The sequence below is a fragment of the Ambystoma mexicanum genome, chromosome 5p, assembly GCF_040938575.1.
Source record: "Ambystoma mexicanum isolate Mex_15411 chromosome 5p, UKY_AmexF1_1, whole genome shotgun sequence".
Lineage (NCBI taxonomy): Eukaryota > Metazoa > Chordata > Amphibia > Caudata > Ambystomatidae > Ambystoma > Ambystoma mexicanum.
Window position 1 is genome coordinate 254,110,853 of NC_090930.1, and position 25,649 is coordinate 254,136,501.

General features: G+C 43.1%; 1 protein-coding gene across 3 annotated transcripts in view; it reads right to left on the reverse strand.

The window, feature by feature from the left end:
• Nucleotides 1-25,649, reverse strand: part of GRIA3 (glutamate ionotropic receptor AMPA type subunit 3) — a 1,487,966-nt gene that overhangs the window by 405,005 nt on the left and 1,057,312 nt on the right. For all 3 annotated transcript variants that reach the window (XR_011274156.1, XM_069612673.1, XM_069612674.1), the window contains exon 11: nucleotides 23,316-23,689. Coding sequence is in view for 2 of the 3 variants with exons in the window: in XM_069612673.1 (XP_069468774.1) it covers nucleotides 23,316-23,689 (374 nt within the window). In the remaining variant the exon portion in view is untranslated. The remainder of the gene's footprint in view (nucleotides 1-23,315; nucleotides 23,690-25,649) is intronic.

Genomic DNA, 25,649 nt, shown 5'->3' on the forward strand with positions numbered 1-25,649 from the left:
GGCAACCTTGGATGTTGTTTCGATATATACATCAATTCAACATGATGACGGGAAATGTGCTTGCAAATATTTTCTTGACACCAGGTCCCTTAACTATTTGTCACACAATGAAATGATCATAGATATGCTTGACAAACAACATTTTCTTATTTAACAACAACTACTACATTCAACTTCAGAGCACAGCCATGGGCACAACCTTTTCCCTGCTCTACGCCAACCTTCTCATTGGTTGGTGGGAAAAATTCATAGTCTGTACAGACATCAACAGCAAATATACTGATAACATCATACTGTGGCTGCGTTATATAGATGATCTGTTAATTCTATGGAAGGGCAGTGAAAAAGAGTGGAAATAATGTGTCCTCATCCTCAATACCAACATGTTGAATCTGAAATTTACTGAAACACACAGTAAAAAATCAATCATCTTTCTAGATGTAACCGTAAAAAATGGTCACGGTGAAATGATAACAGAATTGTACTGCAACCCACTTGCTCCAATATGCCATTGGTTGCTACAAGTAATCACCCTTCCTCCCTCAAATGGAGCATACCGTATGGTGAATTTGTCAGAATACACCAAAACTGTACGCGGCTACACAGGTTTGATAAAGAGTGGCGCATAAATGGGCAAAACTTTCAGAAACAACACTATCCAAATGCAATATTGGGAAGAACATACATCAAGGCGCGGAATCTAGATTGTGGTCTCCTTTTGATTCAAAACAAAAGACAAGACAAAGAACCAGAATCCTATTAGATCAGACTAATTCTCACCTTTGGGGCACATTCCAGCAAGATTCAACAAATAATACACCGTCATTGGCATGTGTTGAAATTAGATAGCAATCTATCATCCATTTTAGGAGAAAGAGCAAACATTACATTCAGGAAGTCGACCTTGCTAAAGGATTCATTGGTTCAAAGCTTCATGCCATCAGACAAACCCAGTTTTTCTCTTACCTGGCTAAATAAAAGTCTGCCAAGGTTTCATAAATACACACACTGTAAGGCATGTAAATATGCTGAAAATAAGTCCAGCTATCAGCGTCCGGTATTAGGACACAAAGTCGAACTACACTGCAATATCACCTACAACACAGAATTTGTAGACTACGTTTTGACACGCCCTTGTGCATTGTGGTATGTCGGCAGTACTATTGCTAAACTCAAGCTACGAATCCTCCAACACATGAGAGCCATCAAGAACTTTGATCCATCTTACCCTGTGGCTGTACATTTTCCAAGAAAAACACAATGGAAATTTAGAAGGTCTAAAGTATTTGCCATACACAATGTAGATAAAACTGCAGAGGAGGAAATAGAGAGCATGAGCTTCGACAAATGGAGACGAAATACATCCTAGATCTCAAAACAAAGAAGCCAGGAGGACATATGTTTGATGAAGAAATCGACACCTATTTAGGAATATTATAGAAGGATGAAGCGATTGGAAATGATTGAATATTTTCCTGGATTCATTCCAGCCCTACTTATATGATCCTTAAATCTATAGCCCTTCTCTTAATTTGTTTGACCCTGAGTCCCCTCCATCCCTGATTCTATCCACATTTCCATCAGATTGATTTTTTATCTAACTTTCCTTTTTTAGTATTGATTGTTCTTAACTTTTGAGTGTTACGCTAATGAATTACACTGACAACAGCACAGTGTAACAACACGCCTTGGAGGGTAACAGCTGCTAATTGGAAACATGGTTGGACAGTATTCCAACATTCTTTAGTACATGCATTTCTTTTAGGTATGATACATTTCAGATTTTAGACTGTTGACTTCTATTGCAATTGATGGTGATTCTTGGTTTGGATTTAGGCAATGGTTTTAAGATTCATTAAGCTATTATAGCAAGTTTGTTTTTAATCTGCAGCAGATACATCATGAAGCGGCAAGCACTTTAACTGCGAGTTTGCACATACATTTGTGTGTAGCATATGCACTAAGCAATTCCTCATTATGGCTATTGCTCTAGACGCAGGATGTCATCCTAGCAAGTCTGGTTCTAATTCTTAGCATTATGAAGCACTATGCACTTAAATTGCGAGTTTGCGCACAAACACATTGAATTTAGGCAAAAGTATTGCTAGTACAGTTTGTTTCTAATTCGCAGTAGATATATCATCGAGCACCATGCACCTTCATTGCAAGTTTGCACATACATCAATCTTCAGCGCATGCATTTAACAACTCTGCATCATTGCCATTGTCCCAGATGCATTAAACCATTACAGCAAGACGGGTTAGCACTATGCACTTTAACTTAAGCAAACACGTAGGGCTTTGGCTACTTCTACAGGGGTCCAGAACAGCTGCTGAAGTTTTACAGGAAAGAAAAGAATGTGCTAAAAGTTATGGAATTCAGCAAATGGCTGGTTGAATCCATGACAGTGCAACATGGCCACCCTATCCATGCACTGTACCGTGTTCTTCTGTACAGCAGAGATTTCCTACCAACGTGCATTTCCATGCATCCCTCTACAACTCTGAACATGGCTACACATCACAGCTTCAGCTCATTAGCTTGTGTTTTTGGATTAGGGTTACTCAGACTACTAAAGATACTAGAACTGCGGCTGGCCTTAAAGCACTTGGTAATCCATTGTGCTCTTTTGTCTTGAGCACTTTAACTGACGTCACATTACAGTCTGTGACAATAGCCAGTCCTTACGCCTTGAGAACTCTGTGTAGTAGTCGAGCCTATTATCAAATAGTTCCTCACTCGTATAGGACTGGCATTATGCTGAGCTGTCAGGCCCCAAACACAATTATGTCTTCTGCAGCGACGCCTCTTCAGTTTGCCTCCAGTGACATTTGAAATGCCAAGTCACGTTAATGCTACGTGAACGTAATGGCAGGCCAAATTACCTTTAAAAACCGAACGCATAGTGATACACATTGTGATTAAACACCCGATCCAAGGTTTTAATCTAATGCCGATGCGGTTTTCTCTCCGTAGCCTTGCACAGCCAGGAGGGTATATGCACTGCCTGAAAAACAGGAGAGAAATGCTGACCCAATTGAACAAGACTGCAACGTCTATTTTCTGCAACCAGAGCAAGGGCACGCTCCGAGGTCACTTTCAGTAGTGACTCCTGAAAGAACATTCCAGGCAGATGCTAGTGTTGCAAAGCGATTAATTTAATTTGCTGGAGCCAGACCATCGGAATGTACAGGCCACCAACGAACTAACCAGGAAAACAGGAAGCAAGCGGCCTGCATTGGAAGCAAAAAGCTTCCGGAGTGTTTGACGCCACCTGGCATAAGGCAGAAGGAAACCGGCTAGGAGGAGCAGGGGACGTTTGCTGCATCTATTTTCTTCTCTGCTCTAATATAGTTTGGTCTGACTCACTGAGATTCTGATTATGTCTTTCACCCCCTAGGCGGGGGCGGACATGGGCGGTAACAGGCTGCCAGACCGAGCCATGGTAGGCCTGAGCGAAGCAAGGTTCTTGGCTCGGGCTGTGGGCCGTTACTGGCCATGTATGCACCCCCGCCGTGGGGGTGGAGGACATTTTTTTGACCCTGTGTTCCTATGAATGTGTCCACAAATAGGGCTCCACTTTTTCACCGAGATATGGCAAGCAGTCCTTGTCAGAGCTAGATGATAATAGGTGAAGATGTTCCTGGCGTGTCGTGGGCCATCAGCCATGGAGAAGTGAGTGGTACTGCTGTGGGTATCAGCCAGTGCTCCTGTGAGTGTGTGAAAACTGCAGCATCTGTAGACGGCCCCTTTGTGACACACTACCCCGAGGGTCGCTTATCATTGAGCAAACAATCTTCTTGCTTTAGGAACTTAGCTGATCAAGCAAAGTGCAGGTTGCTGACATCTGTGTGCAACCTTTGAGAATCCAGACAATCCCATCTCAGGAATGTATCATTCCGAGGGTCATGAACTTAGTGCCACTGAGTTAGGGCCAGAACATCTAATTCCAAGCCCTACCTCTGTTTGCAGTGCATGCCATCCACATTTTTATTCCTAATACCGGAGACACCTTCAGTTTCAGTCTTTGCATTTTTGGTAACAGATTCTGCATTCTACTGGTTGAGAGTGGATATTGATGGTGTTTGCCAGGATCAGGTATGCTGAGAGCAGAACAGACAGTAATTTGGTCTTGGTGTCCTGCAGCGGTTACTGACCAATCACATCAAGAAAATGAGTAGTGTCCAATCCCCATTGAACTCGTTCAAGCTTAAAAAGCAACACCACCAAAACTAAGTGCAAATAATCTTCATTGCAAGTGTTGTTCTCTCTCTGCACCTGTGATCGATCACAGAAGCTGAATTTCATGGGGCTTTCCTGCTTGGAGAAACCTATGTGCTGTTCTGAGAAGTCACCTGGAGCAGCACTGCTGCTGTTTCCAGGGAGTCACACACTCATTGGAATCTCCTGGTCTATTGGATCCCACCTCTGCTGCTAGCCATCAGGGCATCTTTCGCATTGTTTTATCAGAGCCTTGACTAACTAAAGAGATGGGAAAACAGTCCTTCTCAGGCATTTTTCCACTGTCCAGGGTCTTTAACGGCTGTCCAGAATTAACTGTTTAGACCCTCCTGAGTGGTAGAAATTCAATAGAACAAGTTATTTGAACCATGCTTGTTCTCAATAGAGAGGCTCCCACACTTGGGGTTCATATATAGAGGCAGCACATCATATTAAAAAGAATTTCTGAAACTTTTGGATTTTTTTCTCTTGAATGATTTTGGCAACATTACCTTTTCCTTTGGACTTTGTAATTTATAGGGTTTGAGCGTGGGACTTGATAACCCCCCCATTCTTTCAACAAATTTCATATATAGACTCCGTGCACACTGTGGCTCAGCTTCACCTCACTGAGGAGGCGCAATAAGGCCGAAACATGTATCTGGGGTTGCTGATGGTACTCTTGTTCAGTCGAGCATTGCCTAGCATTTCTGTGCTGTACTGCCTTTTTGGGTTGGACAAGAATTATATGAAAATGGATATTGCTCTTTGGGAAGGGTGCAATAAGTTAAAATGTGGTTGTAGACTTTTGTATCCGTTCTCCGAATGTCATCTACACATACGACTACACTCAAGTAGGTCTTCTTGTAATCTTCATATTACTTTGCAAGCGGCCGCCGCCCTCCTTCTTCGTCAACCAGCTTTGCCATAAACCTACTCGCTATAGAACATCAGTCAACAGATGTACATTCTACATACTGGATTCCTACTCCCATGTTCCATCATACACATGTCATTGAAGGATGTGACACAGACCGTCCGGAGTGGAAGACATACCATAGAACCGTTTTTTTTCAACCATGTTCATTCTCAGTAGACGGGCTCCCACACTCTTTGTTATTTCAGAATGAACAGTCATCTCCATGGTTCTAAAATAATGCCCCATTAGCTCACTATGTATAGTTAATTGATCCCACTTGGGATGGTATCACTCTATTTTGCTAACAGAAGTGTCTGCAAATATATTCCAAACATTTATGGACTTTTCTTTGTCAAGATAATAAATTAACGCCCTAATCTATCAAATGTACTCATGCCATGTCTGAGCAGGTCATCCAGTCTTGGTTTTATTCTTTGCATTCCTGGATCTGCTGTATTGTTCTTCCTTTTTTAACTCCAGAACTACAACTCCCAGAATGCAAAGGAAAGCAGGATTCAGTGACCTACTTAACATGACATGGCGTACCATGAGTGTCCTGTCTCTTTGACTGTTTTCATTTCTGTTATGTTTTGAATCAGCATTATCTGCTGCAGGATTAAGACATGGGCTAATCATTCGAAGGAACCCTTCCTTCATCTCGCCCTCTCAATGGGTGGTTTTCAGGTGTGGTGGAAGCTTGTTTATCTCCCAACAAGTCAGTTAATTTTTCACAAATCTTTCACTGTACATAACATGGCATCTCCACAAAGAAATGCACGTTAGGAAAGCATTAACCTAGTGTATAATTATAATTGTTCATTTATAATGCACTTAATACCAGCGAGTGGTTTCTAAGAGCGGAATCGGGATTCAACCCTTTTTTTAGCGTTGCGTTGTCTTGCTTCCAAGACAAACACGCAGCCCCTGAGCTATCCTTCTTCCCCTTACAAGCCGATTTCTGACAACACCATCAACTCACAAGGAAGGAAATCTTACAAGACCACTTCAATGGTAAATTCTACCTCTGTAAGAAGCAACATTTGTAAAGGGAATGATGAGACACTAGGCCATACTACATAACAGGTATTAATAATACTGCCAGTGGCAACTATCCGTTACCACAGAATGTAATGACTTATCATTACAGAAGGGGAAGATATTATCCGCAATTAAAACTCATGCTGCCGGGCAGTAAATACAGCTGGGATAAATTTCCACTGGTGGTAAAAATACAGGTGCAGAATGGTATTGCTGCTAGCAATTCTCATTACGGAACAAAATACAGCCATGGTTTTGCTGTATTGACTTCACAAAATAAGAACACGCTTTAGTAGCTGTTCTTGCAAATGTGAGCATTAATAAACCGCTGGGTATGCATGAAGACTGTGTCATGTGAATATGTAGGAGTAGTTTAGCCCTTCAAGGTCACATGCCAACTCCTAAAATTCAAATATCTGATAAGTTGTATTTTTAACGCTGCTGGTAATTACCCTAATGGTATTTACCCCCAGCGGTATTTGTGGAGCTGCTGAAAAAGCATCAAAATATGTATTGCTCTGGCTGTATTTTTTTTAACTGCCTGTGCTGTTTATCCACTTGTGGTAATGTGATATCACAGGTGCTAATGTGTAATTTCAATACCGCCAATGTACTTCTGTTAGTATTTTTAAAGTAATTTTGCCCTCTAAGGATACGATTCCCTTTTCAGATGAAAGTTAGTGAAGGGAAGCATACAGTGTCCCCCACCTGCCAAGTACACCCACCATAAAAACACAAAGTATTCGGGAGAATAGCTCAGGGGCAACATGCTCGCCTTGGAAGCAAGACGACACAGAGCAACACAGGTACGATCCCCCGGTCTACTCTTAGAAACCTCTGGGTATTAAGCGCGTTATCAATACCATATCATATCATATCATATCATACAGAAACACTGTCAAGTGGATAACACAACTCGATGGATGCAATACCTCTACATGCCTGATCTTAAGGACGTTATCATGAAAGATCATGAGAGACAACACATACAAAGCACACATCTGTGCCATGGCAGTACATGATACCAATGGACACCTCCCATAGCTCCAAGCATTCTGACACGTGGAATTAGATAATGTGGAAGGGGCATCCCAACAACCTTGCACTAGAAATGATTTGCAAACCCAGGTGATCATGTGCAAGTAATGGAAGGTAGGACTGAGGAGTTACAGCCATGTCTCCCCAAAATTAGAGCTTTACTACAGGGCACTGTTTACTACTTTATGTGTTTGAGTTTTCATGAATGATTGATTGGAAAGCATGTACTGTCCTGATGAATGGCTTTCTTTTCACTCACTGGGGAGGATCACCCTCCGGCTGGAACATAATGGCCCTCACTACGAGTATGCTGTCTCTGAAATAGGAAAGACACTGTCCTGTCTGTTGGTAGTATGCTATGCTAAGCTATGCAACTGCACAGGCGCCTTCTTTATGAGGGTCGTAACATGATGAGTTATTGCATCATTTACTAATTCCACGCACCCGTTTCTGTGCAATACATTTTTTTTAATTTGTTGCCAAGGAGGGTCAGTAGAAATTCGTGACTCACAGAGGGAGGGGGTTCAACACCTGCGCAGGACGATTGAGGTGTTGTAAAGATACATGTGAGAAGAAGCAGAATAAATGATGCTACAAGAGATGGGAGTCGAGGGCATGTCTTTGAGTGGTTTTGTTCCTCTCTGATCAATCATTCATAGTTGGTCTGAGTGGGGTGTGCTCACCTCAATACTCTTTGGAGCTCCCCATGGGTCGATCTTATCTCCCCTGTTATTCATGCACCAGTGTACGGACCATCCCCAGCTATAACTGAGAATTACATATGGGGGATGTCTCTTGGCTCTGGGATTGCCTTGTAGGAATAACGGCATGAATGGCATCGCAATTGTTAAAACTTAACACATCCATGGCTGGCTGCATTTCTTTAATTTGCTTTTCTTTTGTTTGCTGATGTAACTGTCCCCGGGTGACCCATTGTCGTTTGCGGGCTTAGTGAAATCTTTGGACTATCCTTGTCTTTCTTTTATCTGGCATCTCAATTCTCTCGTGACAGCTGTCAATCATCATTTATTTCATGTGATAGCTAATAAACCTTTTATTTCTGCATAAGGACATATGGCGTGCAATAAGAAATGACACACATAAATAAATAAATCACTTACGGTCAGTCCAAGGTTTGGTGTTTTGTACACATGGATTTTGGAAACTGTTCTGATCAGCCTCGGGCAAGCCACATTGGCTCCCTTAAAAGCAGGCCTTCATGATGATGCCAGACTAGTGGTTGGGGCCAGGACATGTGATTTCAACTAGTCTGATGCAGCTACATATGTAAGTATGAATGTGTGTATGGGATTGGTACCCAAGTACAGACACTAGCAGCGAAGAAACAGAGCGCTGTACACAGAGGATGCACCCAAGGGGTTGCAGGTAGGGTGCAGAGTTAATTGAGAAGCTAGGATGACTGGGAGAACAGAGGGTGGGCAGGCCCTGGATGGGAAAAGTGGGGTTCAGGGGAGTAATCTTAAAGAGTAGGGTCTTCAGGTCCTTAGTGAAGTGTGGGAGGTGGCTCAGTCTAATCTGCATTTTTATCTTGTTCCAGTGACAGGGAGAATAGAAGCAAAGGTTCTGTTTACTTTTTTTTCCTTCTTTTGGTTCTTTGTTTGCAGCCTACTGATATTGTTAATGTACTGCCTCTTTTGGATGCAAGGATCTTATTTAAAATCTTATTTAAAATCTCCTGCTTAGCTCATAAAGCTGTCAATTCTTAGGCCCCCTGCTGTTCTGCCAAGAAATTATTAATCCCTGGAGGTGAGGGGCCTCTCCACTGCTGGGATCTTTTTAGGCTGGAGGGCCTCAATTTTGGATTGTCTGCAACACTCAAGAGACATGTCTATGGAACTGACATTACCTGCTGGATCACTCTTTTCCCTATATTGCGTCAACTTGGCTATGGGGAAAAGTTTCATAATGTTTGTTCTTATCTTGTTTTTATTTTTAGTGGTAGGGTCAAGGCTACTGGGTAGAATAGCCTAATGTTATTTTGCATTTTTTTTTAATTTGTATATTTGTTATTTGTATTACTTTGCACTCTTTTGCCATACTCATGCTCATGCCATTATCATGCTAAATAAAACATTGTTAGTAAATAAATAAAAAAATAGTAGAAATGGCGGAAAGAGAATAGTTACTAGGGCCCGCCAGCCATAATATTCCTGTCCTGACCAACCTTCTTGTATCGTGTAAGTTTCATGGTCACACTGGCCACGATACGTGTTAATTGCAAACTAAGGTGCTGAACATTTTGCTCAACAGTAACCACCCAATGGTATCCTGTTAGATTTGCTTACACTTTCCTATTGTCTTGCCAGTGGTTGATTAGAATCGTATACAAACACTTAAAATAAACAATACGTGGTGAATATGTTGTTTAATTAGGAAGAATGTAGTTGTAGAAGTAGAACTTGAAGAAATAGGATGTTCATGGAAGTAGGTGAATTACAGACATGGACAAGGCTGCTTTGTATGCAGTGGAATGTGTGCAAACGCTTACATGGTACGCTTTACAATATACTGCATTGACATAGGTAGCAACTTGTCCGAGACTGAACAATCAAGCCTGGTACTTATGTTTGGGAGAAGAAATATTATGAAAGGAGAGGGATCGTCAGCGATAAATGAAAGGCTAAAAGAGTAGTTGTAAAAGTGCAGGGAGTGATGGTTGCAGATTAGGACCCAATATTTGTGTTATCAAAGAGGGATTAGAGTAAGCAGTAAATGGACACTAGGTTTGCATTTACAGTGACAGCACAATCACCCATGATGCACGTAGGAATTTCTTTTTTTTCAATTTCCAGTTTCGGTCTCCTCCTTGCACTGGAAATAGAAAATAAATGCTTTAATGTAGCATGTGCGGCTCCACTTGTAGTAGTCGTAAGTGGGTGGTCAGAGAGTCACTGATTTATTTTCAATTCCAGTCTGGTGCGTTCGGGATAGTGGAGAAAATATGTCCCAGGGCATGCTCAGCCTTAGGGAATGCGACAAGGCATGGTGTCTTGTTTTAGAGCCCTGTAGAGGATGAAGATTGTCTTCTTTCTTTTCCGGAAAATCAGCAAACACTTTTTAAAGTTCACATGACAATATTTACATGACATTCATGTGTTTTGTGATTTACTTGAATATGCCTATGTATACCTGTTTTCAGTATTTACGTTTTTTCAATTCTGGCAGTGTTTTTTAAGGGTTTCCAAAATCTCTGTTTATCAGTGCTTACCATTGTTTCGCTCAAATAATTGCGAACGTCTGTGTTTTTCCATTAAAGACAAACTTTCATTTTTTTGCTCAATTCACATTATGCCTAACTCTTTTGAAGAAATACAACTCACAGAGTATGCTGATGCTGCCCTGGCTATCTCTTTGAATTCTGTAGTCCTGAATGTACAATGCAAATGGAAAACCATACATACGAAAATGCAAGGAATCAAATAAGTACTTGATGGGCCCCAGTTACCTTACATGGGGCAAGATAACTGCTGTGATTAATTAGCAGCGATTCCTAAAACAAGCACTAACCAAAGTTAAAATGAATCAAGGTGTAGAGGAGGAGATGGGGAAGGCGAATGGAGGACTGTGGCATTGCATATTCATTTGCAAAGCTGCATGCAAGGCATAGAACTGAACGATATGAAAATAAAATGTGTGGAGAAAAGAATCTTCTCATCACACAGATTACAATGGAGCATAGATTAGCTTAATTAATAAGGGGATGGTTAAACAAATTCTGGAACCATAAAAAAGAGCAGGACATTTAATTTGATATGAATTACAGATTCCAAATCACACTCAAACCTTCTACCAAACCGTACAACCACATTTTCTTACGAACGGTTTGAGTTATGGGAAAAGAAGTGGCCTCTCCTTGTGTCAATTCCTCACTAGAGCTTGAATGGACCAGTGTTTAATAGAGCATCAATGGAATACAATCCACCAAGTGTTTAAGTAGTCCATTTGGATCTTCTCTGACAAATCACTAACTGAAGTTCAGGAATCCAATAATTAACCCCAAATTGCTGATTTTTAAAATACATGGTACAGACAATTAATAATGAGTATGGGGGACATAACATATATAGCCTATTTGAGTTTGGATCTTCTTCAGATTACGGAAATGTTTGAACATGTCCACTAGATAGTAGTGCTGTACTTTCTTTTAATTATCCATTTAATTCTGGAATCCATGTATAGCAAGGTCTGCACTGCAATCTAGTGGACATTTTCAAATAAACCCCCAGAAGGGGACATTAGTTACGCTGGGCCGAAATCAGATTAAATCAGATTTCACTGTAATCCAAAAAGCCTATGTTTTCCCATCATGAACTGCTTTTGTGCATTATACACTACTCATGTGCAACTGGCTGACAATTATATTTGGATGATATAGTTTATACAAGGGAATGTCCAAGGAGTGTCTTACCCACAAACAAGAGAATAACTTGATGATCATTAAAAAGTAAGCAGACAATCTTCTCCTGTTTTACAGGTAACAGTTTGATGACCTGCTGCAATTGTAATGTTTATCTGGGGAAATGTGAGGAAACTATTTCAGGTTTCTGAAAACAGTTTTCCTGCAAATTGAACTCTTTTTTTTCTGTTTCACATTTCCTGCATACAAAATGCATGACAGATGCCAGGCATAACCTAGAGGCATAATGTAAGCAAATGTTTGTGAATTAGCAACCCTATTACAATTATTTATAAGGAAATGCATTAAGTAAGCTTAAAACAGTTAAACAAATGTCCCCTAACCTTTTTAACTGGTTAGATATACTTGGATTTAGGGATTCCAATCTGGTCATTTATGTGGTCATAAAGCCCTCCAAGCAAAACACAGTTATTTATATCCAAAATATGTTTACACATTCTAAGATTCAAGGCAAATAATGTTTCAATCCAGCAGCATGAATGCTCTGGTGATGCTCACTCAAGATATTGGATTGTTCTAACATTGTTCATTGGCACTGATGTCAATTCTAACATTATAGGAAGGAACTTGGGCATTGTCACACTTAGAAACTATTTCCGAAATGTTGTGAGGTTGAATAGTTACAAACAAGGTCTTCCACATTTACAATGCTCTCATCTAGACCATTATAAAATTCACCATAGACATACCTTAATCGAAGATGTAACGGGAAGCATAGGGATTAAATGTCAATAGGTTAGACATGAGAAAAAAGGCAGTTTGTCAGGTATAACATGTAACACAACATTAACACAACACTGTAAAGTACCACAGCATGCATTCACATATTTACGTTGTATTATTTACTCAGCACTACAGTTAACACTTTTAGGAGTAAATAAGACAATCCTATTGCTCAATGGTTTGGAATTAGGAGAGAAGTATAGATTCTCTTAGCCTACTAGCTAACATTTAGTATGGTTCCATGTGATCGTTTTGTTAGAAATGTTGTGTTGACCATTGCATTTTCTTTGCAATGAAAATATTAATTTGGAAAATGTGTGGTTAAAATGTCATCAGTGGATGGTATGTTTTATTACATTGTATTAATAATGTATCTTGCTGGAATGGAGGCAACTATTCTTTACTTCAATGTTTGCCACACTCATTTCCCTTACATCATTCCTGTACATGTGTTCTCCATCACCACACCCACTACTGCCGCAGGCTGGCACCACAAACAAAGTTGTACATGTTGCCAAACTGGGTAGAGATTTCAGAATGTAGCGCAACATGGTAACCAGCCAGGGATTTTTTCAGTTCAGCAAAAGAAACATAGGGTGTGTTTACACCATGCACGCACATGTGTAGTGCCTGCCAAAACTGTGTCTCTGGGGAAGAAGGGCAGAAGGAGTATGTTCTTCTATTGAGAAATCACACACTATTTTTTTCTGTTCCTCCTTTTCATTATACAAACTTCCTTACACAAACTCTGCCCAGCCTAAAGTATTGTAATAAAATTCAATATGGTATATTCTTATAGCACTTTCCCATACTGTATTTGAATTGGCAAACTTATTTAATGAATACAAGTTACAGACACTATTTAGCCTGCAATAAGTTTACCTGTTATTGCTATCATTTCAAACAATAATTATTAATTATATCCAATACGTCTATCGTTGCAAGTTCATATTAACTGTTCCATGCACTGAATGCGAGGCTAGCTGCTATATTTTAGTATATATTGAACAATTTCAAAGAATACATTGTTTTTCAAGTAGAATACAAAAAATGGCGGATTGCTCATTGTGCAATGTAGGGTTGGCTTAAAAGCATTTTCCAGGTCTCCTGTTGACTCTGTGTCCCGCCCTGATTTGAGGGTTGTCCCATCGCATGTACAGAGTCGACCTTTGGAATTTGACCTCTGGTTGGAATATTTCCTCAATGCACTCTCTGGCTGCGCCCACTACCCACTACCTGACTACTGCTCATTGTCCCCTCTTTGAGGTGAGGCAGATGCAATGCTTTCAAGGGACCGTTTTGGGGCCACGCATGCCACCTAAATCCTTCTACAGTGGTGGTGCGATCTTGGGTCTTTGGCGCTTGCCTTGTCAGCGTTCCATGTAACAAAATGTATTTTAAGTGCGCTGGTGGGGGAACTTCATTGTCATGGGACTGTAGGCGCAAAGGGACTTTAACAGAAGCAGGATGTGGATTTCTTTTTATTTGGATTAAACCCAATTCTAGCCTCATCTCATCCACTGGCCCGTCCCCCTAAAAAAGCCATAGATAACGCCTCCAGTTCAGACCCTGAAGAAATTAAAATGGCATCCATTTACACAGCCCCCATAATTCAGCTACACACTGGATGGAGGGGGGACCTTCACAGTGTAACAGTGTGCACAGATGCTGGATTAATGGTAACCTGCTCCATGGCTGTTATGTGATTCTGGTCGGTGTGTACAAGTTCGCACATTTTCAACATGATCAGGGGCGGTCTGGCCTATAGGAAACTCTGGAGATTTTGGGGTACGCCTCTGCACCCTGGCCCCTTTTTTGTGTTAACTTTTTTTATTTCCACATTTTCTTATAGGAAAAGTCTTGGGCTTGCTGAAAAATGTGTAAGGTCGGGCCACTTGGAACCTCATTTCCAGGGCCTCTTTTGGTTCCCAGTCCACACCTGAAAATGCCAGACAGTTAGCTGCCCTGAAATTGTGAGCTGAACCTGGACTCTCTGTGCAGTTTAAGATGCGTTTCCTTTATAACCCGAAAAGTATGAACTAAGTGTGAGTCCCCCAAATGAGTACAGTCTTGGATGCTGTTAAACTGCAAATGCCTATTCCGTATTCACTATTGCATGTGAACTGCATGTTGAAGGCATGGCTCCACATGCAGAAGTAGACGCGGAATGACGTACTAGATGGGAATGAGTAGAAGGCTGACATGTGGCTTGCTTTAGTTGCGCTCTCTGTCCCCTGTAAGTGCTCCTCAGTAGGGCATTCTTTTTATAAGGAAATATCCTCTCTGTTGCTCCCTCTCCTTATTACGGCTTTAGTGCTGGCAATATTATTATTTTATTTTTCTAGATAACTCTTCAAGTTGGATTCCCCCACTTCTAAGCACTGTGGTAACAGGTGTTACTATAGCTCGGTTTAGTGATGTATCCACATGGGAAAAATAAGGGGCTGAGTCAGTCATACTTGGATTGAAATCGTTGACTGCAGACCGCACACATATCAAGGGCTTAACCCACTGCGTTACCTTACCGAACCTGACCGAACCTGACCGGTCCTGTCACTGAGACCTACCGTATACACTGGGATTCTTCGATACTTATTGGACATTTAGAACCTTTTGCGAGAGCTCTAGCGTTACTTTACCGGACCTGACCGGCCCTGTCACTGAGACCTGCCGTATACACTGGGATTCTTCAATACTTATTGGACATTTAGAACCTTTTGCGAGAGCTCTAGCGTTACCTTACTGGACCTGACCGGCCCTGTCACTGAGATCTGCCGTATACACTGGGATTCTTCGATACTTTTCGATACTTATTGGACATTTAGAACCTTTTGCGAGAGCTCTAGCGTTACCTTACCGGACCTGACTGGTCCTGTCACTGAGACCTGCCGTATACACTGGGATTCTTCGATACTTATTGGACGTTTAGAACCTTTTGCGAGAGCTCTAGCGTTACCTTACCGGACCTGACCGGTCCTGTCACTGAGACCTGCCGTATACACTGGGATTCATCAATACTTATTGGACATTTCAAACCTTTTGCTAGAGCTCTAACAAAGTGCGCCAATTAGCAAATGCCACCGTTGATCACAGAAGATGGCTGCCAGCTGCAAAGATACCAATGGGTACATTTAGAATGCAGAGGTTCCTGCCTGATGTCTACCGGAATGTAAACGGTTGTAGAAACATTGTTTAATACTCAATCCTTAAAATACACTTTCTTAACCCCTCCCCACCCCCACCTCCCCACCTGGAATTTAGTATTCCCAGACAGCACAGCACAGCTGCAGTCTCCCATGTAGATCTTAGCAGAATACGGTGGGCAGCTGTTATCTGATTTAGGTTGCGCCCGGAGGGGATTTCCTTTCAGAGAAAAGCTGTTAAAGGAAAGTGTGAACGCAAACCTGCTCTCACCTCCAATGATTCCGTAAGAAAAGCAACACTGATACCACCAGCCATTAGACGTCAATATAGCTCCGCTCAAGGAAACCGCTATCAGAGTGCCCGAGGCGATGCGACCTCCATTACTGTTGCGCAGCCTGAAGTGTCCATAAACTCCCATTAGCACCTACTGTGCTGTGAACTGTGAAAGCCACTCTTAGATACGTCACACATGCTTCCAACTTAGACAGTGTCAGGGGTCCAAAAACACGGTGGGTCGCGCGTGACCTTGTGTGAGCAATGCCAGGGCTTCTAGGACGCTGGAAATCCCATTGATACCCCAAGGATGTTCTTGGCTAGCTCATTGCTCAAGCCTGGCACGCTGAGAGTTACCATCATTTTGGTGGGATATCACATTAGAAAGCTGTAAAGGGTTGTGGTAAAATGTCATGGATGTGTATGTGAGGACAAGCACTATTTCGAGTCCCTAGAATTTAATCCCACAGGGCTTGACTTTGCAACAATGCCCCTCCCTCCTGTTTCTCTTGTCTTTGCTTATGTTTATGGCTTGTTCCGCACCCACTCTTGCCATATCCTTTATGAGGGGACCTGCATTGCTTGTGCCATGCTTTGTGTGTCCAATCCATGCTTTGCAGTTGCTTTTACAATATACTGAACATCTCTGTGCATAAAGGCGTTCTACTTCTGCAATGCCCACTAGTTTTAGTTCCTAGTTACCCCTCTTTTTGACAATCACCCTCGACTGTTTATGTTCTGCTTCTTATCACTAAAATCCGACAATAGAAACATTTAAGAACATAACAAGATTCAGCATATATATATAGCCAGGGTCGCCGTTTGCTGAACAGAATGCCCTGTAATTGTCCTCGCGATTACAATGATACGCACCGCCTCTCTTAACATATGGCTAGTTGGGCACACTCTGTAGATACCACGCAGGCACCATTGCTATGGCGACGGGCTCCAGACAAAAATGAAAAGAAGGGCCCCAATCGGCTGGAGGCTCACTCATGTGAAGGGTGGAGTCTCTTTTAGACACCGCGTCTTGCTCCTAACGATCTGTTTTGCCCCCACTCAACGACCAAGTTTTTTAACTGTAGACCTTCGGAAGAGCATGCCGCAGCTGAGTAATGTGACATGTTGTATGATTTGTGTGCTTCTACCTACCAACCATGTGTCTGATTATGTTGTCAATTGTTTGTTTGCATTCATGGGCCGCGGCCCAGGTCATTTGTATTGTGGGTGAAGTGTAAGCCTGCTGTTGCTTTTCCCAGTCACGGTTGGGCTTCAAGTCTCATGTCCCAATGGGGTCTTGGGGCACTGATAGGCAAACTACTTTGCTGGGCCTCTGACTAGAACAATTCTTATTCTAGTTCGACAGACATGTTTTCAGATGAAGGCCCAGTCACATGGAATGCTTTGATTTAATTTGCGCACTGACGTTGTACCCGTTTTTGACTCACGTTGAGACCCATTCATGTGTGTGTTTTTCCCTTGTAATGTGTGTTCTTAAACTTCTATCGTTTATCTACCACATGTACTCTAGAGATAGTTCTGTTGCCACCATGAGTTTTAGGGGTGGAAGTGGGGCTTACCACTGAAATACAAAGGGCCCGATTCATGGAATATTTGCCTGGTTCAAAGTGAATTTGCACTGCTTCAAAGTGACTTTGCACTGACAAACCCTGATTCATGGAACCGTGCAAAGTCTATTTTTGCAGTGCAAAGTGCGGTCAAAGTGAGCGCATAGTCATTTATGCACTACAAAATGACTTTGCCCAGACTCTGCACAACAAAAATACACTTTGCGCAGTTGCATGAATCAGGGTTTTTGTCGGCAGTGCAAAGTCACTTTTCAGTGGTGAAAATTCACTTTGAACTGGCCAAATATTCCATGAATCGGGCCCAAATGATTAAGATGCATTTCAGTATCATAATGAAATTGCCTTGGAATGTTCGCAGGGCAATGTTTTGTCTCTAAGCAAATGACTCATGGCGGAGAACACCAGGTGAAATGTCTTAAAAAGGACAGCCTTGCCCCTCATGTCCACGAGCAAAATCTTAATATTCCCGTGCTCGAGTTTCCCCAGGACAAATCTGGGCTGTCGCCAAATCCATCACAGAGAAACACATGTAAAGGAGGGGGCAGGGGAGCTACAGTCTAATATTCATAACGTGTGTGAGAATCAGGAAAGGCAGTGGTCATAGTGCACCTTAATAGAACCAAGGATGCCATCCCTGGAGTCCAAAGAATGGCGGCTCTGACTGTCCTTGCTAGGAGGGCAACAGCACGATTTATATGTACACTGTCTACGTTTCTTACTGGAAAGATCGAGAAAAGCTCTTTCGTGGCATGACATAAATGGTTCCATGTCATTTCATTGCTGGATGTTTTTTCGCTGGGTTTTTTACCCTGATTTTTTTAACGAAAAAAACCCGTCAAATTTTTTTACAATTATTTTTGGGGGGGCTTCCCCTCAAACCCCCGTTCCCTTTAATTTTGTATGTATTCCCAGACACCCACACCCCATATATAATTGTATAACCCCCCCTGAAAACTTCGATTGGTTTTTCCGTGAAAAAATGTGCGGTGATGAAAGGACGTTGTACCGACATAAATAATGACTACATAATCACGTTCATGTGATGCTTCAAACATATACCCACACCATCTGCAGCTATTTTGAAACCCCTCAACCTATTTCTTCAATCTCATTCACTTTAATTATAAAATGTCAGGGGACACATTGCTGCGTTTCAGCCACAAAAGAGACACTTGCAGCCGCGCGGGTCTCGCAGGGACAACAACACACATGCCTGCAGCTTTCCGTGTGATGTCTCGAAACTTATTTACCGGTCCTTCAAAAAGAGGAAACGCATGGGCAACAGCAATTGAAGTGCTTCCACTACCGCACGGCCCCCTTCTACAAACAGGGAGGGGTGACTTACAAAAGAAAGGCCAAAACACGTTTTATTTACTCCACTAAAACCTAAACAAAAGGTACACAATGTGTATTATCTCAACGGGAAATCGGCACTGATATTTTGAAGGAAACATATTGAACTGGGGCTGACATTTTTTGAATATTTGTCATTCAAGGAACAACAAATTCACAGTGCTGGATTGGCTCATTAAAGTGCCAATCTAGTTGGCAAATGTGATGTTTGCGGTCATGAATGCATGAGCACACATTTAGTTAAGCAATAATACCAGAGGTGGTAGGCTAGCACGGGTGATAGTAGCCTGAGACCTAACGTAAGGAGCAAGGACCTTACAGCCGGGCCCGATGCCATTACCACCAGATCCCACGCTCCCACATTGGGATTATTACTATCACCACCCGGGACTGATGAGGTGGTGAAGGGATCTAGGGGCGGCAGATCATGGCGGAGCAATTAAGGACCTTACAGCCGGGCCCGATGCCATTACCTCCAGATCCCGCGCTCCCACATTGGGATTATTACTATCACCACCCGGGATTTATGAGGTGGTGAAGGGATCTAGGGGCGGCAGATCATGGCGGAGCAATTAAGGACCGTACAGCCAGGCCCAATGCCATTACCACCAGATCCGGCGCTCCCACATTGGGATTATTACTATCACCACCCGGGACTGATGAGGTGGTGAAGGGATCTAGGGGCGGCAGATCATGGCGGAGCAATTAAGTACCTTACATCCGGGCCCGATGCCATTACCACCAGATCCCGCGCACCCACATTGGGAGTATTACTATCACCACCCGGGACCGATGTGGCGGTGGAGGGATATAGGGGCGGCAGATCATGGCGGAGTAATTAAGGACCTTACAGCCGGGCCCGATGCCATTACCACCAGATCCCGCGCTCCCACATTGAGATTATTACTATCACCACCCGGGACCGATGTGGCGGTGGAGGGATATAGGGGTGGCAGATCATGGCGGAGCAATTAAGGACCGTACAGCCGGGCCCGATGCCATTACCACCAGATCCCGCGCTCCCACATTGGGATTATTACTATCACCACCCGGGACTGATGTGGCGGTGGAGGGATATAGGGGTGGCAGATCATGGCGGAGCAATTAAGGACTCTACAGCCGGGCCCGATGCCATTACCACCAGATCCCGCGCTCCCACATTGGGATTATTACTATCACCACCCGGGACCGATGTGGCGGTGGAGGGATATAGGGGTGGCAGATCATGGCGGAGCAATTAAGGACCGTACAGCCGGGCCCGATGCCATTACCACCAGATCCCGCACTCCCACATTGTGATTATTACTATCACCACCCGGGACTGATGTGGCGGTGGAGGGATATAGGGGTGGCAGATCATGGCGGAGCAATTAAGGACCTTACAGCCGGGCCCGATGCCATTACCACCAGATCCCGCGCTCCCACATTGGGATTATTACTATCACCACCCGGGACTGATGTGGCGGTGGAGGGAGCTAGGAGCGGCAGATCATGGCGGACACGGGAAAATATGTCGGCCCCAGGACAGAATGAAGGCTTATAGCATTATAATAATATTAATAATAATAATAATAATAATAATAATAATAATATTAATACGTTTGCTTATATGTTGGCGCCTTCTCCACGGGTGCTAATTTACGTTAACCTAGGACTATAAGGTGGGGAGTAAGTCCTAGCAGGCCTGTTCAACATCGAGACTCAACGAAGACAACCCAAAGGAGAAATAGGGAGAGAAACGTAGAGAGAGATGCACTTGTACAAACACTTAACTGCTAAAGAACCGGGTCCCACTGGACATTCCCGTGTATCCAGCACACCGATCATGGCTGAATCTTTATCACATAGTTTCTGGCCCGTGTTCGACTCACAGCATTTAGCTTCTCTTTCACTGCTAACTAAACACAGGATTCGAAGCTTGGCCCTGCATCAGTGGAACAGCTGCTTTCTTACACCCACCTGCTGCCCTGAAGAAGTGGCAATACAGGAAACACGCAAACTACTATGCCAACAAGTGCACAAATCCTCTTTACACCATGAAATAGGGAATTTTTGGCGCTGTGCAAATAGCCCTTTTGCAGTGCAAAGTGACCTTGCACAGAATAAATACACATTGCACCGCTCTGTAAATCAGGCTGTTTGTTGGCAGTGCAAAGTGACTTTGCACCATATTCCACGAATCGGGTCCTTGGTCTCAAATGTCACCATCTCATTCCCCTGCACTGATGTCACGGTTATGGCTTGTGAACAAGAAAAGGGCCAGTTCAGAATTCTACCATGGTGCACGAGGCGCTGCGTGGCTGTATCCCTCCCTAGCTCACCATAGTTCTCCAGCAATATTTACTACCCAAACAATGGAGGTGCATCTCCAACAACCTGCGGGCAACCCCTGCATGCACATATAACAAACAACAGGTGACCGATTCCCTGACCAGAAGGGTGCAACCCTCCGGAAGTGCCTCTGAGCACTACAGGCACATTTCTATATACTGCAGGGCCTTCCTCCTCCCTTCAGAGACCGTTCTTTGCTGATGGGGATGTTTAACGAGCTGGTTAGATGCTAACTAGTGACTCGGCCACCTTGTGACACTTGTCAAGCTCATGCATCAGGCAGCGCTTTAACCTAAGGTTTAGCCAACGACAATGGGGGTATTTTAAGTGACAACACTAGGGGTTATTCTAAGTGACCTCTGTATTGCCTGGTAAGGACCACAGGCACTAAAGTGTACACGTCTGCAGGGGTTTCCCAGCGATAAGGAATGTTTGAACTTAATTCACCGAAATCTAGGCGGCCCTGTGTTTCCATGCATTTTTACACCCATTACCTAAAACAATGGTTAACGTACGTGCAGAAGGAATGTACATGAACCGCCATGGCTTGTGCCTTGATTTTGCTAGTGCAGAAAACTAGGAAGACTCCATAGGGGTTCCAGCATCTCCGTCTGCATGAAAATTCAACCAGGGCCAAGATCAAGGTGGTTGTGCAGCACAGAGCTGCTGCAGGAGACAGGAATGGACTTTACGCTCTACAGCTTGGCGGATAGCACAGCGAGCTAAGTGCTCGCCCCTGATACCTGGGCGCAACCAGCAGGACCAACTCAGCCTTTCATCCTTCCGAGGTCGATACATTGCGTACCACTCTCTGTGGGATAATAAAGTCTTCTGTTATTTCAGCGCTCTGAGACCTACGGGTGTGTAGCACTATATAAGAAATACATTATTATTACTACCAGCTCCGTGCTGGAAAAGCAAGGAAGCGGCATGGATTGTAATTTAGTGGAAGCAAGCCCCTGTGCGCCAGTGCGCATCAACCAGAGATTTCACTGAGTCAGCGAAAAAGGGCCCAGAGTGCGCGAAGCTAACGATCCACTGCCTGCTCAGTCCTCACTATGCACCACACCAAAGCGGTTAGAAGCGGCATAGATCTGCTTCACGAAAAGAAAGAAAATGACATAACTAGAATAAATCAATGCATGTGCATGGGTAACATGTAATAGCCCATCTCTTGCGCCTGGAACACCTCGGCGTATAGGCGCATTATAAATAACTAATAAATAAATAAATGTAACGACCATAATGCAATTTAGAATCATTGCTGCAAGTTAAAACTGTTCAGACATTTGTCCCAATGCACGCCACAGACATTATTTTCTTTTAAATACTAATTATGATAAACAAAGCCAAACTACCAGTGCAATTCGGGATCAAGCCCATTTTTTTTTAATTCCCACTGGGGATCTGTTGAGAAAATCCTCTTTAGCCACCACGCTTGTATAGCATGATTTGATCAGAAATTAATCAGATTGCCCAGCAGCATTGAGGACAGGAATTAAGGATCCCCATGGCGGTGTCAGGATTTTTCCAAATATTTGTCAATGAAGGGTACCGAGGTGACTTTTTATTTAGAATGGCATGTCTTCCTGCCACATGCACGAGCAAGGCCATTCTTCTGGTAACACTGAGCCGGCAACTGCACACAACTTCACATACACAGGACAAGACACTCCTACACACATGCTCACATGACACGATGGGTTTGAACAATTACCCATGAATGAAGGATGAATGGAGGGATGGAAAAACATGGAACCAACGCAAGGTGGGAAGAGGTCAGCAGAAGTGATGGGAAGCATGCCAATGGTGTTAAAGTGCTGTTGCTCGTGTTTTTTAAGCAATCGATTTCTTTTTTTTTATGCAAAAAAAAAGAATCATCAATGTGTTATATGCACCAAGAAGATGACCGTAAAATGAGATATGCACCAAAAACACGGCAGCCCTCCAAGCATTGCTGAGAGGTAAAACCCTGTGCATTTTACAGTCTCTACATGGTCTATATAAGCTTTCACAGGCATGCAGGGATGGCATTCGCGACTGGCAATGCCCATCGGACCCGGTGAATGCTGGCAAGTGACGAGGCGTGGTGATGAAGCGTAGCACTGGGTGGAATGGTGAACAAAAATATTGGGAAAAAAATAAATTTAAAAAAGTATTAAAATGTGCGAAAGAAACATATATGCACCATGGCATCAGAGTGACCATAAAATGCAAAAAGGTGATGCGAGTGATATGAAAACAAACCTTGGAGAAATATCGCATCCTTGCTGCATAAAGGCACCCAGGGAAAACCAAAGGCTGTTAAATATCCCAAACTCATTTGGCGGATCGGGAGGGTTCTGAGGATCACGCGTTTCATCGTTGTCCTCCATGTGCCACTCGTAAGGGCTGAATCGGCTGACTAGGAAAAGGACCACGCTCACTCCGATGTACGCGAAGACTATACACATCCAGATCTCATAGGCCAGGGGATCCAGAAACGAGAAGACGCCCGGCTTGGACTTCTGGGGCTTCTTGATCATGATGGAGATCCCTAGGCTCATGAAGGGTTTGGAGAAATCGATGACTTCTTCTCGTACCAGGGTGATGGTGAGGGGGGCGACAGCTATGTCTGCTCTCTGGAAAGGGAGACAAAAAGGAAACACAGATGTCAGTACCGAGAAACAGTCCAACCGTCAAAGCGAATGATCCGCGCACCGAAACATACAAGCCAGATATGCTGTCACATGTTGCTTTCTGGAGGAATCATGAACAGAACGTTACACAACATATAACTCTTCAAGGTGGAAGGCCCTGCTACTCCTCTGTATGAGAATTTCCTGCGTGTTCAGCATAACATTCCCGTGACAGCATAACAATTCGTCCAAGTGATTCAATATTCAAGATATCCTTTGTCAATGTTATGCTTACTCGTTTTTTAATTAAAGTTTTTATTAAAGAGCCAAAGCGGAAATTACAAAATTGTAAAGTCAAAGCACAAGGAGCAAAGCAAAACACAAGGTGAAATAGGCCGGTTTGTACAATCAGATGATGACGCTTAGAGTTGGATGTTATTACACTTTTGAATAGACCAGTCAGGGTGTTTCTAGGAATTGTTTTCTGGAACCGTATTAAAGATGTCATCGTGGTGAAAGAGGACATGGAAAAACTCAATAAGGGCGCGTTGGCGATGACTGGCTAAGATTTCTACGTATGAGAAATACAGCTCGCAAAAAAAAGAAATGAGCAAAACATGGAACTAAAAAAATTGATGATAATAAAAAAGAGAAATAACTTTCAAACATGAATCCTTCTTGGTGCCACATAGAGCAAACCTCGTCAAATGCGCGCAAATTACCTTCCAGGCTCAATGAGGCTGTCATCATATTTCCAAAAATGGAAAATATTTCCAAGATTTGTAGAACACTGAGCCCTCCTAGGTGTCTTCCGAGGAAGCATGACCTCCAGTGCAGAGCACACAAGGGATCAAAAGGCGTTTTGCGCTGTCACATTTCTACGAAGCTAGTGGACAAATTTAACAAACTCTGATTTGACCTGTCACTCTAACAGAACTTTCATTGTTTCTATAATCTATTCCCAAAATGACCACAGTGCACAGAAATATCCTGTGGTTAAGGGCCCTCCTACCCTTCTTGACAATTCTGACACTGTGACAATGATCCGTCGACGATTCGGAAACTTCCCAAATGAGACACACGAGTAAGAGCTCTCAAAGGTTTGAAACATGTTGGGACATTATTATGATACCAGTATACAGATCACAAAGGAAACACACATATGGTGGCTTGGTGCAGCTCGTCATTTTTAAACTTGGAACTTTAAGGGATTGGGCTGCATCAAAGGAGATAACAGGATTGATGGAAACTCAAAGGAGAAACAATCTCTAGGTTTGCTAATGAGTTAATCAACAAAAATAACCAGAGTTCGTGCTGTGATTGGCTCTTTCACAAAAGAATAATTCACTTATTTGCTCTGCCTTAGCTGCCAATGGACCGCAAGGGCCGGGCGGAAAGCTCAAGGGCAAAGCGCTTTTCTTGGAAGCCAAACAAGGCAGAGCAACACACGTTTGAATCCCAGTTCCGCGCTTAGAGGCGGTCTCCGGTATTAAGTGCGTCATAAAAAATAAAATAATGAATGTTACTTAGAATCTGCTTCAATTATCTGCAACATTGGTACAGTCAAGTGCTGCTTCAGTAAGTGCAGCATTCATCGAACTGCGTAACAGATAATCAAACAGTGCAACCATTTATCATGCACCAAAAAGGAGAAAGCTGACAAACAGCAAGCATGGGGAGCATAGCGGCCACTGTTACAAGATCCTTATTTCCAGAAATTACATTCAACGAGTGGCCTGCCAAGTGTGTTGATCCTGTGTGTAGTTATTTGTGCAGAAGTGGGTCCATGTTTGAGGGCAGGGGCCCAGCTGCATTGGTCGTGCTCTGCTCAAACATGTTGTTGACATGGATTGAGCAGACCTACTCATACTCTAGGATTGTGAGCTACTCATAGTCCACTAGTAGGCTTTCCACTGCATCAGTTAAAGGGTCAGCAAAATCTGCCTTGCATGACAGGGGTTGG